At 59.8% G+C, this 15179-nt stretch overlaps 1 protein-coding gene across 1 annotated transcript; it reads right to left on the bottom strand.

Annotated features, from left to right (window-relative positions):
* Positions 1–1815: 1815 nt before the first annotated feature.
* Positions 1816–13982, bottom strand: Slc17a9 (solute carrier family 17 member 9). Its single transcript, XM_090352907.1, has 13 exons — positions 13924–13982; positions 8740–8937; positions 8275–8411; positions 7109–7208; positions 5888–6018; positions 5399–5495; positions 5136–5232; positions 4597–4684; positions 3814–3848; positions 3285–3400; positions 2781–2836; positions 2620–2649; positions 1816–2075 (listed from the first exon to the last, which is right to left on the bottom strand). Exons 1-13 carry the CDS (start codon positions 13980–13982, stop codon positions 1912–1914), a joined length of 1308 nt encoding a protein of 435 aa, XP_090209033.1. The 3' UTR covers positions 1816–1911.
* Between the last annotated feature and the right edge of the window lie 1197 nt (positions 13983–15179).

Raw genomic sequence — 15179 nt, 5'->3', positions numbered from 1 at the left:
GCCCTGTGCCAGGCCTCTTCTTCACACACATGCCCTGTGCCCACTGCCAACCAAGGCCCCGAGGGCCCTCCCCGCAGAGGTCCTTCCCCAGCAGCACCCAGCCCTGGTGAGGACGGCCTCTCCATCCAGTCCTGCTCAACAGCCTCCCCATCCAGTCCTCCTCCACAGCCTCCCCATCCAGTCCTCCTCAACAGCCTCCCCATCCAGTCCTCCTCCACAGCCTCCCCATCCAGTCCTCCTCCACAGCCTCCCCATCCAGTCCTCCTCAACAGCCTCCCCATCCAGTCCTCCTCAACAGCCTCCCCATCCAGTCCTGCTCCACAGCCTCCCCATCCAGTCCTCCTCAACAGCCTCCCCATCCACTCCTCCTCAACAGCCTCCCCATCCAGGTAGAGGAGCGGGGGGGAGAGGGGCTGACCTAGAGACAGGCTGTCTCTCTAGAACTCACAGAAGGGGTGGTTATGGGCGTGGACCCCAGCGTCAGGTCCCCAACTGTGGTGTCCTCTGAAGCCCAGTAGATGTCACCAGGACCCACCCAGGGAGGCCAGGATCAGTTCATAACCAAGAATCTTCCTTGGAGATTTTCATAAGAAATCAAAACTGGAAGGATTTATAAATAAATGGAACAGTTGCATACCATTTCCAGACCTCTGATTAAACACTCCAGAATGCAATCGGGCTCTGAGAAGCCGTGTGTCCCACCAGGAGCAGAAACCCAGAGCTTCAGGGATGGCCAAGAAAACCAGCCCGGGTCTCGCATCTGCTCTGACCCATCAGTCATCTCTGGGATTCTTGTGCTGGGCTCACCACAGTCCTGGCCTCCTATAGCTCCTTTACCATCTGCTTGCTCACTCAGAAAATAAAAGTATTAGCCAGGCATGGTGGCCCACACCTGGCATCCTAGCTACTCAGGAGCCTGAGTTCTGAGGATGGTGGTTCAGAGCCAGCCCGGGCACTAAAGCCCATGAGACTCTTATCTCCAATTAACCACCAGAAAACTGGAAGTGGCTCTGTGGCTCAAGGTAGGGAGGAAGCCTTGAGCTGAAGAGCTCAGGAACAACGCCCAGAGTTCAAGCCCCACAACTGACAAACACCAAAGTGTTAAATCTTTACAATAGTTTAATAGCCATCAGTTAAATAAGGCTTTGGTGTGATTTTCCATATCTTCATGGTTTCTTTCTGTAGTAGAAATGTGCAGAATGCATTAATTTACGACACCACCCACTCGTAGGGCTACAAAAAGAGGAGAAAGGTAAGATCTGAAAGAAGGGCTCTCTTTTTTTGCACCCCAACAAGGGTGAGCTGGCACAGCCTTGGCAGGGGGGTGTTCAGGCAGCCTGGGGCACCAGACGCCTGCCTACCAGGATGCATGCATCCATAGTGCCAAGCTCCCCACGGGAAGGGGAGATGGTGTGGCAGGGGTCTCCTCACACTCACTGCCCACCCTGCAGGCTGGGTTGGCAGCCCGGCTGCCATCTAACACCGAGGATCCTGGGGTGGAGAGGGCTCTGCCCTGGAACAACCAGCAATATCTGCAGCTATCGTGGGTTGGCAGGACTGGGCAGGAGGGTGGAATGCCCTGGAAATCACCCTGCAGCACACCGCACTCCCCTACCCCAGGCCCCTGGCAGGGGAGGGGAGGTTCTCCTGCGCCCCCCCTCCTATCCTCAGCGGCAGCTGTGAGTTCGGGCGGGCGGGGCTGGCTGCAGACAGCTCTCACACCCACACTGATAAGGAGCACCAGCAGCTCGCTGGCAAGCAGGGCAACGGAGGCTCCTGCGGCTCCAAGAGGCAGGGAGGCTGTCCTGACCCAGGACGGGCCTCTCCCGCCACTGTGGACCCCAGAGTGGTGGCACACGGAGTCTCTGAGGCCGCGGGCCCCGGGGCTCTGGCGGGACAGGTGGGCGGGGGCTAGACGTCTTCCCCGGCAGAGCTCAGGTCCACTCTCTGGGCCTGTCCACACGCCAGGAAGGTGCCCAGCCCCAGGTTGTTGACGATGGCCACCAGGTGGAAGACACACGTCCAGGAGCCTGTGGCCTCGATCAGGTAGCCACCCAGACACACGCCAACGACACCTGGACCGGGAGAGGCGCAGGCTGAGGGCTCTGCCCTGCCGGGCCGGCTCACCGCCTCTCGCTGCCCACCGAGCTCCCGGGACAGGGCAGCCCGGCCACACCCGCCCCACAGCAAATCCGAGGGAGGGTCCGAGCTGCTGACTCAGGAGGGCCGTCTTAGACCCAGAGACTTCACCACCGTTGACAGTCACCCTGTCACGCGTCTCCTCCTCCCATGGTCTCCCCAGGGGAGGTGGCTGGAGGTGAGGAGGGGCTCCCTCAACCCGCACCGCAGCAGCCCGAAGGTCCCTAAACCAAGGGACCAACACACATGCAGGCCAGGCGCCAGGCGGCTCCTGGGCAGATAGCACTGTGCTCTCCCTGAGCCAGCCTGGGGTCCGTGCCCCACCCAGACCTGAGACCCCCTGGAAGTTAGGTTGCACGCCAACCTCGCAGAGCTGGAGGAGCCAGCGGAGTGAGGCCCAAGCCTCCACGCGGGCCCCAGATGTGTTTGCAGTGAAGGCAGAAGACCCCTAAGTCTTGCTTCTGAAAGGCCACCACTCACCTGCCAAGGCCCCTGCAGTGTTGGCCACACCTGTGGACAGATCAGAGACGAGGGCCATCAGATATGCCCCAAAGCGCCCAGCACTTGGCCCTTGGCCCCCCCGCCTGGCTGACACCGGAGTCAGTCCCCAGGGTGAGGCTGGGGGGAGCCCATGGCCTCACCAAACAGAAAGCCAGCACAGGAAGGGGCCAGGTCCTGGATGTGGACAGAAATGCCACTGTGGGAAACAGGAAAGAAGATAGGACTGCAGCCCTCCCTCCTCCCCTCCCCCAGGCAGGCCCATCCCACCTGCCCCCCCTCCTCCCCTCCCCCAGGCAGGCCCATCCCACCTGCCCCCCCTCTTCCCCTCCCCCAGGCAGGCCCAGCCACCCTGCCCCTGGCCTGCTCCCCTCCCCCAGGCAGGCACAGGGTTGCAGGATTTGAAGCAGTGCGATTTGAAGGTCACTGATGTCCTCACACTACAGGGACATCTAGATGCAATTGTGGCTGCACAGCCCAGAAGTGGTTGGGTCAGAGGAGCCATCCTGAGAGAAGCCCCAGCTGCCCACTGGGCGCAGGGCAGCGAGGCTGGCGGTGGGCTGCTCCTGGACCCTGCCCGGCCGTCACACAGGCCTGTGTCCTGTGACGCCGGCCCCGCTCCGGCAGCCTGGGCTGCAGGCCCTCACCTGTGGTTGAAGGTCTGGAGGCTGATGGAAGCGGATGCGAAGATGACAGCCTTGGGAAAGCTCCTGGTGTGACCCAGGCACAGGGCAAACATGCTTGACAGGCCGAGACCCACCACCTGGGGGAGAGCCCTGGGAGGAGCACCGATCCAGGCCCACACGGCCCCTCCTGGCTCCGTCCCACCTCGTGCACTGACCGCAAGTCAGGCTGGGGCCTCCTCAGGGCACCTGGAGGAGGCTCCACAAGAGAGCCAGCTGGCGGGATGGGGAATGAGAGGTGCTCTGAAGTACGTGGTGGCCGAGAACGCCTTTCGAGGGCTGGCCTCCCACCTTGACTTCAGAGCATGCACCAGCAGCCCCCCACACCTCACTGGCCACTCTCGGGTCCAGGTGCCAGCAGTGTCTGCAGCCTTCCCGGCCTACGGCCTTGACCCAGCCTGGTTCCCGAAACCACGTGATTTGGGTGCATGACCCTGGGCCCAGGGGATCAGATCAATGATGTCTAGAGTAAACCAGCCTGGTGGCCTCCTACCTGCATGCATTTGCGCACTGCAATGGTTCGGAAACCTGAGCAGAGAGACACATCAAGGGTGGGTTCCCGCTGATCTGTCCGGGCTGAGCCCTGCTGGTGTTTCCCCAGTGGGGTCCCACTTGCCCCAGGGCTATGCCTCAGGTCCCGGGACAAGGATACTTTGTGTCACGCATGCCAACCTCCATCCTAAATACGTGTGCATTAGAGGACTGGGTGGCCTCTGCCTGGACAGAAAGCATGGAAGAGCAGCCACACAGATGGACACAGCGGACAAAAATGTGGATAAGAGGCCATGTGGACAGGACGTGGGGAAGGGCGGTCACCTCGATGGTTAAAGAGGTGCCGACATCCGGCCAATGAGTCCCATTTTGTCTGCATTTCCACAACACGTGGTCATTACTCTTGTAGGGTGTGCATGCATGTCCACACGTGTCCTCTACGTATGTGTGTGAGGACATGGCTCTGGAGAAGTGGAGGGCTCAAGAGCAGGCCTGGGACCTGGACCTCTCAACCCACCAGCTTCCCTCTCCTCTCCGCAAAAGGCAGGGGCTGCCTGGATCCCGGGAGGGTGCTCTGAGGTTACCGTGTGAGATAAGGCTCCCTCGTCGCTCCTCCCCTGCCTGGCCAGAGGAGACCAGGGGACTCCAGCCTCCCGTGGCCCCAGGCAGGAGCCCAAGCCCCTCCGTCCCAGCCCCGCCCATCACTGTGGCTGAACCCCCTCTGGGTAGGAAGGCATAGGGAGTGTAGCTCCGGCCAGGGACCCCATGCTCTATCCAGACTCACCCTGAGCGATGAGGTGGTCAGAGAGAAACCCACTGAACAGACTGGCCGGAATCGCCACTAGCCAGGGCACGACATTGAAGATCCAGCCCTGCAGAAAGGAGGCCAGGTAGCACCAGCCACCACGGAGACACAAGGCGAGGTGGCTGCCCATGCATGCCCACCCTGTCGGAGGGACCCAACAGTAGGGTAGCCAGCCAGGACATGTCCACCAGCCCATCCCCACCCCAAGGCCCTCTGAGGATCATCCAAGTCGTGCATAGAGCTGACCTGTCCTCTCCTGGGAATGTGCAGCTAGGGGACCCGCCAGACCAGGGGCAGGGGCTGTCCCAGGTGGTAGGACAAGGGTACAGGATGCGGAAGCTTGTGCCCACAGCCTAGGACTGCCCGAGCAGAGCCATCTAAGACCTAGGCGCAGAGGGTGTTGGGGACCCAACAGGCAGGGCCCTGGAATCCATCTGCAGCCAAGCCCGGCTGTGGTGGGCACCCAACCCGCAGCTGTCCTTGTGCTGTGCAAGCACTGCCCAGGCAGGGATACCCACCTTGGAGTGGGGAAAGGTCTCCTTGAAGAACGTGGGCAGCCAGGAGAGAAGGATGAAGAAGGAGCAGGCTGAGGAGAGCTGGGACAAGATGGCCACCCTGTGCAGAGCACGGGGTTAGGCCGGTCCCTAGCCTATCCTGTCCTCCCCCTGGCTGCCAACCCCCCGCCGTGAAGTTCACTGGGGAGTCCAGGCTGGACCCTCAGTGCTGTCCACCCCCCAGGCCATCCTCCCAGCTCTGCCCAGCTGTGCCAGCCTCAGCTCACCACACAGAGGGGTTCCGGAAGAGCAGCCTCCAGGGCACTTTGGAGGGCCTGGCCACAGGCAGGCCTTGTGCCTGGACACTCGGGGCCAGGACGGGGTCTGAGGGAGCAAGTGGCTCATGAGCGAGAGATCTCGGGGACCCATGTCTGTCCCTGGACACTTCACCTCCTCACCTCTGCCTCTGCAGAGCAGCCCATAGGCCTCTGTGTCTGTGGGAATTGAGCCCAGTGTCTGCCTGGGCCTGGCCCTGGGCCTGCCGGGCCCTTCCTGCTACTGATGCCAGCCTGATCCAAACACTGCCTTGTGTTTGCCAGTGAGGCGTCCGGCTCTACCTCAGCAGATCAAATGGACCGGAGGCAAGTTCAGCGCTGCCTCAGGTCTAGAGGGCTCTTCGCAGCCCTCTTTGCAGTCAAAGCTGTAGCCTCATTGCAAAGCCATGGTCGCCAGGGGAGGGGCCCTGGGGCCGGCTCCGGCTCCAGGGCTGTCATTACCTTTTCCACTCAGCAGGTGTCTGTACAGGTAACACACCCAGAGCAAGGTGAGGCCACCAGAGAAGTAGAAGACACTCTGCCAGCCACACCAATCCAGCAGCAGGGAGCCTGCAGCCCCCATCACCAACATCCTGGGCAGACAAGAAGTATGCTCATGGGCTCGGCTGGCGGCCCCAGGAGAAGACCTGTGAATGGCCCCTGTGGGGATGATGTGGGGGCCACAGCTTTGTTGTGGAATCACAGTGTTCAGGAGAGGCTTGGGCAGAAGATTTGGGGTCAGCGGCAGGAACTAGACACAGGGCTGGTTGCTGTGGGACCCACACTGCCTTTAATGTCTTGCTTCTAGACCTTTACATTGATCTACAGTTTGCGCCAGTACTAGGGCTTGGACTCGCGCTGTGCTCATGCTTGGCTTCTTTTGCTAAAGGCTGCCATTCTACTACTGGAGCTATATCTCCACTTGTTAATAATTTATGCTGTGAATCTTTTCAGCTAAAAGGCAGTGAGAAGAAAGAGGAACTGAGGACATACTGGAGTAAACCTCCATACTTTGTTTTGTGACTCCCTATATAATAGAGGATAACATTCCAGAAAGATCATTATGTGCAAAAACATGGCCACCCACGTCCTCTGTGCCCCTCAGCAGTGCACTCATCTCCTGCCATGGTCCCCAGATGATGGCAGGTCAGGAACAGTCACTGCTGTGGTGAGGGATGCAGAGAGGACGCAGAGCCCTTTGCCAGAGTCAAGCTGTCCTTTTCCTGGCCCACAGCCCAGGGCAGCCAGCGCTTCCTCTCCTGGCCCACCGGTCACCCACAGAGCCCTCCACTGCCTGATAAGCCACAGGAAGCCTGGCTGCAGTGGGGCTCAGCAGGACCACAGACTGTTCGTTCTGTAGAATTACCATCCCTGTGGTTTATCTGACATGCAGCCTTACTGGTTGCTCTGCTCTTTGTTTCAAGGTCTGCCCGCCTTAGCCTGCCTGGCCAGCTTCCAGCCCTGTGTACAGGGGCCCCTTGCCTCTCCCTCCTGAGCCCAGTAACACGGAGCTGAGGGCCTGAGGCGGCCCCGGCCCCCGTGCTCCACTGCAGTGAGCCTTTCCACTGTCTGGCTGTGTGGGTGGCCACAGGTGTGGACCTAGGGAGCAGGCACAGCACCCTTGGAACCCAGTCTGGAGCCAGCAGAGCCACTGAGGCTCAGGCAGACCTCCAGCAGCCTTACCCCAACTGGGACCCGACGCCCACCGTGCTGTAGGCCAAGGCCCTTTCGCTCTCTCGCACCCTCTGGGTCAGCAGGCTGGTCAGGGCGGGGAAGTAGACTCCTGTAGCAAGCCAAGGACGCAGTCATCCGGGAGCCAGCGGTGTGAGGGGCAGGGAAGGGGCTGGACTCCAGGGGAGCCCCAGGGGTGTCCCTCCCACCGCAGACTTGGTCTGGGAGGTGGGGGCACAGGTGGTGACAGGGGCACAAGGAGGTGCCACCGGGGCTGTAAGGGAGACCTCTGCCTCATGTGGACGCCGACCCCCAGCCGCACCCTGTATGCGTGTGCTTGCACTGACACAGTGTGCACAGACCCCGGCACACCAGCTTCTCTGCTGTGCCCAGCATCCTCACATGCCTCACACGTACCACGTGCACACACACCTTCCCAGCAGTTCCCACTGTCTGTACTTTCCTTGACAAAGTTTCCTCCTAAGATTTCCTCTGGAACATGGCTTCCTTCACATCTTAAAAAAATGACCTCACAGGGCCCAGAGGGTGGCCCAGCGGTAGAGTGCACACATACATGAAGCCCTGGGTTCAATGCCTCGGTACCACATACATAGAACACACCAGACGTGGTGCTGTGGCTCAGGTGGTAGAGGGCCAGCTTGGAGAAAGCCCAAGGACAGTGCCTAGGCCCCTGAGTACAAGACCCAGGCCTGGCAACAAACAAACAAACAACAACCTCCCAACCCCATTCTGGAAAGTTCTAGAGTCCCAATCTAGAGGACCTCTCAGAGATATGACCACAGGAACCTGCGGCTGTGTCCACAGGGCCCTTGATGCTTCTGTGGTGGCATCGTTCATGCTGGGAACCGGTGCTGTCTGCCCCTCCTTCTGGAACCCTCTCTCCATGTCTGTTAACAGCACTGCTCAGCCGGCAAACGCTGCCCCATGTCCAGTCTCTCCAGCAGTGAGGTACCCTCCACGCAGGACGGGGAGCCCCACAGCCCCCCTCTGCCTGCAGACATGGCCCCGTGCAGTCACCACTGGGGCTGGTCCAGGGCCCCCGCAGAGCAAACGTCTGGGCAGAGGGTGGCAGCTAGCCACATGGGCACACACAAACCCCTTGCCAGCCTACCTGGTGAGGAGCTGAATGCCAGCAGCTTCAAGGAGACGCCTCTTACCTTGGAGCAGACCTGTGAGCATGCGTGAGGTTATAAAGCCCAGGCGGGCACTGCCGAGGTGGCCGAGTAGCGGAGTGGCAACGGTGATGAAGCCCCAGGCGGAGGCCGAGAACAAGATGACCTTCTCACCCCCGATGCTGGAGGGGCACAGGGCAGGGGACAACTTTGCAGGCAGGCTGGGGCCCGCCTCTGTTCAGACTCCTCTGGGACAGGGCGCTACGGGGGAGGAGCCCGTCCACAACTGGGCATGCAAGGCTGTGGCTGGTCTGTTTGTCCCTGTGCTTCTGGGCCGCAGCCCGCCTCAGGGTTTGGGGTGCTGCCAGGCCTGGTGTCCCCAGGTACGGCACGCATCTTCCGCTGAGAGGGCCACCTCCCTCCACAAAGTGCGGAGTTCCCTCCCCATGGGTCCCTCCTCCTCATGCCCAGAGCCCCTCAGGCCTGGGGTGGGGAGCGCGGGGTGGTTACCGGTCCCCCAGGTGGCCGCCCACCACCTGCGTCAGGCAGTAGCCCCAGAAGAAGCTGCTGAGCACAGTGCCGGCCTCCCTCTTGCTCCAGCCAAAGTCCTGGCTCATGGCGGCGGCGCAGACTGGCATGGCGACGCGCACACCGTACAGCAGGCAGGTGCCCAGCAGCAACAGGGCCGTCCAAGCCTGGTACTCAGACCTGCCCGAGGAGAGGAGAGGAGACCTCGAGAGGCCTGCGGAGGCCGTGGGTCACTCAGACACTTCACGCGGGGCACCCACGCGGCGGGCCCAGCTAGACACACTTGACACGGGTCACAGACCAGGCTGGGAACTCCTCAGGAGCCCTCTCCAGAGGTGGTCAAGGAGGCCACGCCATGGGGCCTGAACCCCCACTGGTGCTGCAGGCCACTGGGACTGGGCTAAGGAGCAGAGGCTTAGCTCCTGCACACCTCAGAGCTCAGGAAGCAGCCGGGACTGGCTGACAGCAAGGGGCTCAGGTGGGCAGGAGGGTCCAGGGTGCAGGGCCATGATGGCCCCAGGAACACCCCCAAGAAAGCGGCTTGGCCTGCCCAGTAGAGGCCCTGGAACAGGCAGAGTTGGATGGTCAAGAGCCATGAGCACGAGGTACCATCGGGGTCCTAGGGGAACCAGGGTGGAGGAGGAGGGAACGGAATCCTGCACAAAGCCAAACCCCACTCGGGGCTCCCGGCCTCCCTGTGCTATGGGGAGCAGATAGGAGCCAGAGGTGTCCTCTCTCCCTCCTCCATCCTGTAGGCTCTGACAATGAGCTCCCAGTGGAGTGTGGGCCCAGGTTCTGGGAGGTCTCCGTACAGAGATGGCAGCTTCTCTGTGAGCTTGGAACTTAAAGCTTCTGCATGGTTGCAAGCGAAGGCTTCTAGGCAGAGTGGACAGTCACCCTGGCCAGGCTCCAGTCCTGGCAGGGCCTGGGCAGGCCCCTCTGCTTCCTTTCAGCATGGGCAGGGAAGGGCTGCTGTCCACAAGAGGGGAAGGAAAGAGGCCCTCCCAGGGGTAGTAGGGGCTGGATGACCCCCCCAGTGCCAGCCCCTGCAGCCTGCTACATACCCCAGTCAGGGCCCTGCCAGCTGAAGACCTAGGTATGTCCTGTTGCACGCTGGCTTTGAGATAAAGACTAAGGAAGATGATAGACAGCTATCCGTCCCTGCTCCTGGCCAGATGCTTCTTTGAGAGCAGGTCCTGGCTTAGTCCTGGAGCCCTCTGGGAGGGGTCGCTAGCAGCAGCCAACTCCACTGAACCAGGTCCCTCAGAGCCACAGTCCTCACATCAACTCCACTGACCCAGGTCCCTCAGAGCCACAGCCCTGACATCAACTCCACTGAACCAGGTCCCTCAGAGCCACAGTCCTCACAGCACCAGCTGGGCCTGGAGCCTGTCTTGGGTGTGCCCTGTAGTTCCAGCCCTCCAAGTGTCCTTCCTGGAGTTCCAACTGCTCAAACCCAGGAGGATTCTTGTCCCAGCCCAGTTCCCCAGTCCCCTCTACCTTCCGTCCTCTCCTCCTGCTGTCCTTCCTTCCTCCCTTCCCTGTCCCCAGCACTCCGGAGGGCCACTAGGGGTGAAAGCTGCCCTGCAGACACCCCAAAGCACAGGCAGGCCTCAGTCCTGCTAGCCTGAAGTGACTGGTAGAAAATAAGGGCTGGGAGCATGACGTGGTGGTAGAGTGCTCACCTAGCACACATGACCCCGTGGGTTCCGTACCACATACACAGAAAAAGCACAAGTGGTGCTGTGGCTGAAGTGGTCGAGCTCTGGCGTTGAGCAAAAGGAGCTCAGAGACAAAACAAAATACCCACTTACAAAAAGGCACACCATCCCTGCTGGCTCCCAGCCTTTTGACTAGAGGTGGAGTGGAGCCCCAGACTCAGGCCTGGCAGCAAAGGTGTTTCAGGAGAGGAGGGCTCATGGGAAGAGAAGAGCCAGGGCCCGCAGTGTCTCCACCCTACCTCACCCCTCGATCAGGGGTCACACCACCCTGATGTGCTCATGGGAGCTGTGGGGAGAGAACCAGGGACCAGTGGGTCTGGAATGGAGTCTGTGCTGTGTATGATAGTTAAGATGGGGGCCCTGGGGTCAGGTGTGGGGGGGAGCTCACTTTGGGCCTCACCAAGTCAGATGCCAGAGAGGATCTTGGGTAGGCTGGAAGTGGCCAGTGAGAAGGATCAAGGTGGAGATGACTAGTGCCTTGGGGGTAAAGCTGGAGGACACTGGTAGAGATTTCAGCCAAGCAGAGAGAAAGTGTGTGTGTGCGTGTGTGTGTGTGCGCACGTGTGTGTGTGTTTGCGTGTGCATGTGTGTATGTGCATGCATACGTGTAGGTATGCATGTGTGCGCGTGCATATGTGTGCATGTATGTGTGCATGTGTGTGTGCATGTGCATGTGTGTGTATGTGTATGTGTGCACGTGCACATATGTGGCTAGGACTACTGATGATTTGTGGCCCCAGGTACAGGCTTCCAGAGTGGAACTCAAAGCTGGATGCCTTCTTCATCGCCCAGACTTGCACTGCCGCTCAGCTTGGGCGCTATGCCGGGGTCTGGTCTGGAGTAGGATGGGGCTGCGGGCTCAGGTGTCTGGGCCCTGTTAGTGAAACCGAGAGACGCGTCCAGCCCTACAGACCTAATCTGCCTCACCTGCCAAGGCCACACTTGGTTGACATTGATGAAGAAGGGGAGATGGTACCTTACGTACTCACAGGAAAGGATGGGAAAGGGATGAATTTGATGACAGTTGACCACCAGCTATGTCCTAACTCCCAGCTGCCTTCTTGAGGCTTCCATAACAAATACACCCCAACCTTGATCCTGGGAGGTAGATTTGAGCCTTGCCCTCCAGCTGCCATACTCGCTCTCTGGTGAATTAACCCTTCCACTTTTGTTTCAGCATTAGGCCAAGTGAGCAGTGGGTGAGCTGGAGATGCCAAGGGGAAGTGCCAAGGGGCACTGACCTCTGTGGTCATCTGTGGACCTATAGCCAAGCACAAGCAAACATCAGCAGGGCATCCTGGGACTTGACAGCTGAGAAGCTGCCACAGCCCAGAGCAAGAGATCTGAGGCTTACATGTCAGCGGGACCTTGGAGGCTCTAGGAGAGACAGGAAGTCTGGGGCCTTGGATTGATGAATGGCTCATGGTTTACCAACAAATGTGCTACCAGGGGGCCACCACAGATCTGAGCCAAGAAAAAAAACTAGAGGCAGTTCCTCGTCACCATGGAGCTGCAGGAAGGACACCCCTACTGGAAGCAGCTGGCACAGAAGTGGGCCTGGGTCCTGGTGCAGGCTGTGCTCAGAACCACCCTTTCATTAGACATGACAGGCCAGGGAAGGAAGGGGTCCTGGAGACCCTGCCATAGTTCCAGGCCTGGGGGGTCTCAAGGTTGTAGCCAGGCTAGGACCCCAGAGGGCCATGCATCCCGGCCGGAAACCCTGATGGAAGAGAGAGGCAGAGGCAGACAAGAGTAGGGTCAGGTAGCAGTAAGACTCTATGTGGAAAATGAACCATACAACTGGTGGGTAGGGATGAGACGAGAACACTGGGAGAGAGCTAGGGAAGGGTGACATTGTCCAGACAGAAATGTGCTCTTTGCCTGACAGAATTCTGTGACAATAAAAACATGGTTAAGGGAGCCCTATTCCTTGAAGTGGTCAAAGCAGATAAAGGCCCCGGGCTTGTGGAAGACCTGCCAGCATGCCCTCCCTTGGCACTCCTGTGGTATCTGGCCCTGTTTCTGAGCGGAGACCAATTAGACGCAGCAGCCACCTGAGACCCTTCACCACCCTGAAGGGGGCAGGTGGTGCTACTTCCAGCCTCCTTTGCCTCAGGCTTGCAGGCAGCCAGTGTGCGCTGACTAAATGCACTGGGTGGAAGGGAGTGAGGTACCAGCCTCCTGCCCCCTCCCTGCCCAGAGGCAGCCAGGGGCCTGTCCATAGCTAGGTGGGCAGTGCCAGCTAAATGCACAAAGGATATGTGCAGCTGCTGGAGACACAAACCAGGAAGGCACGTTAGAGGAGGCCTGGGGTCTCCTGCAGCTTTTGCTGCCTCCTAAAGGCCTGTAAAGGTGTCTGTGGCTGAGCAACAGATGTCATGTGGTCTAGAGAACCCCAGGGGAAACACAGGGGCACCAGAGACTGACCAACTCCGCCCCACAGGTGGCCCATTCTGTGACGTGCTGGGGGGATCTGCCTCCCGGAAGAGAAGGCTCGAGGGGACTGGGTGAACAGAGCAAGCTAACATCACTGGCAGTCACATGGGGTCGTGGGTGGCCCTGACTGCTGGCAGCTACCCCTGCCAAGGACCTCAGAGAGGCGGGCCAGGCAGAGCCATTAAATCATCACCTGCAGCCAAGTCTGCAGAACGTTCTCCAGGCACTCATCTCTGGAGCCAGGTGGGCAGGCAGAGGCCTGGGATAAACACGGGTGGGAGGGAGTGGTGCCAGAGCCTGGCACTCCAGGGGTGGCTCCTCCCTTCTAATTGGCACTGGCAGGGTTGTGATCGGGGTCTCGGTCCCTGCTGTACCTTCATCTGGCCACATTCATGGCGGAACCGGGTGCTCTCTGCAGCCTCCGCCAGCAGTTCCAGGGCAGTGGAGAGTAACATGAGGTGGGTTGGTTCTGGTGCCCATAGGCTCCTTTTTCCCCCCTGGTCCTGGGGATTGCACTCGGCCTCCCCACTGTCCTTGAGCTTTCTCAAGACTCGTGCTCTACCACTTCCGGCTTTTTCTGTGAATGTGGCGGTGACCTGTCCAGCCTCCCCACCCATGCAGAAGCCAGTGTGGACATGGTCTGCCCTGCGGGGTATGTCCCGCGCGTGTGTGACCCCTGCGGTGTGTGGCCCTGAGCTGCGACTTGTGGCTCTGGATGGTGGAGTCCCCCTCATCCTGTAATCCTGACTGCAGAGGGCACTGCCCTGCCTGTAAGACTCCCTACATGCCCAAATCACAGGCCACAAGGGCACAGAGCCACCTGCCAGATTCTGAGACTTGCCGGGTGGAGGAGTCTCCTCACCCCTGTCGTCCGCCTCCAGGCTGGAGCTGCCCAAGGAGGCGGGAAGGGACTGCTGAGGAGCTGGGCTCAGCAGGCAGGCTGTTGTGGTCCGGTGTTCCCCTGGAGCCCAGGTCCTGCAGGGCACCGATGGGCGCCCTCCCCAGTTACCTGGACCACTGGGTGTCATCCCCGGTGGATCTGAGCGCCTCTTCTAGGAACGGCCGCATGGCACAGGCTCCGAGTGCCTTCCCTCCTGCTTCTGGCCCTGGCCAACCCACAGGGCAACACCGCCCCACTGAGTTGACGTGTCAGTCCCTGGGCTTCCGTCTGGCAGCATGCCCAGGACTTGTGGCCCCTGGAACTGGGTCCCCGCCCCATAGACGTTGGGGGAGGCCGGGCCAGGGACCTCCCTGCACTGCAGCCCTGGGGTTTTGTGCTAGGACTTCCCGTCTGGCCTTAGTCATGGGAGGGGGCAGACCCTGGTAGAAAAGAGGGCTGTGGTGGTGGCCTTTGTGCTGGCTACAAGCTGGGGGGGATGGCTTGGCCACAGACTATGTACCAATCCAGTGAGGATGAGAAATAAAGTCATAACCAAACGCAAAGACAGTAAAACCCCAGGACAATCAATTTAGGGGCAGGCTTGCCCAGCTCCTACCCTAACTGGGCAAACGAGAGCAGTGACTCAGGTGTGGCCAGTGTCCTCTAGCAGTAGAGGATTACGAGGGGGCGTGATGCTAGCCAGCCCTGTTAAATCATGAGCAAGTGTCTGAGATTGTGAGCAAGATCTGGGCTCAGGGCCAACTACAGAAGCCTGCTGGGTCCCACTATCTACACTGGCAAACAGGTGTGGAAAACACGCCCAGCCACACCTCACCTGGAGCCTGCAGGGCTCCTCCTAGACTCACCCCACCTCCACTCTAGCCACCTAATCCTTCCTCCACACAGCAGCCAGAGGCCAAGGAAATAGATCATACCATATAAAACCCACCAGACCCCACCCTCCTGCTTTCTCCAGCCCAGCACACTGAGGGCCTTGGCATGTTCCCTTTGCACGCACAGAGCAGAGCATCACAGAGCACTGGGCCCTGGGCTATTGAGTTCATGCTCACCCTCCGGAGGTCCTGGTTCTATTCTGGGGGGAGGAGGGAACCTAAAGGCAAGGTCATGGTTCCATCTACAGCAGACGTTTGGGAACACACAAAGATGGTGCTTCTTTTACCAGTAGCCCTAGCCCTTGGTGCAGGGAAGTTTGGAAATTGCTCAACTCCCAGCTGTTAAGGAGTCCATACCCTTCCTAGCACCACTTTCATTTGCTCAAGGCTTTTTGGCAATTTGTTTTATGCTGAGACCCAGAGCTGCACACCAGCTATTGCTTGGGACCAGTGCTCTGCAGTGGGTGGATGAAAGGAGTACAAGTCTGTCAT

The sequence above is a fragment of the Megascapheus bottae genome, chromosome 18 (assembly GCF_031878675.1).
Source record: "Megascapheus bottae isolate mThoBot1 chromosome 18, mThoBot2.hap1, whole genome shotgun sequence".
In the NCBI taxonomy this organism is placed as follows: domain Eukaryota; kingdom Metazoa; phylum Chordata; class Mammalia; order Rodentia; family Geomyidae; genus Megascapheus; species Megascapheus bottae.
This window is presented reverse-complemented; position numbering and strand designations above follow the sequence as displayed.

Bases quoted from the DNA above. Each gene is read 5' to 3' on its own strand.
- Slc17a9 (XM_090352907.1), bottom strand. From the start codon at position 13,982: ATGCGGCCGTTCCTAGAAGAGGCGCTCAGATCCACCGGGGATGACACC. The intron at 8,938-13,923 runs GTAACTGGGGAG...CTCCTCGGGCAG, and splicing joins GATGACACCCAGTGGTCCAG to GTCTGAGTACCAGGCTTGGA. The intron at 8,412-8,739 runs GTAACCACCCCG...GTGCCCCTCCAG, and splicing joins GGCGGCCACCTGGGGGACCG to CATCGGGGGTGAGAAGGTCA.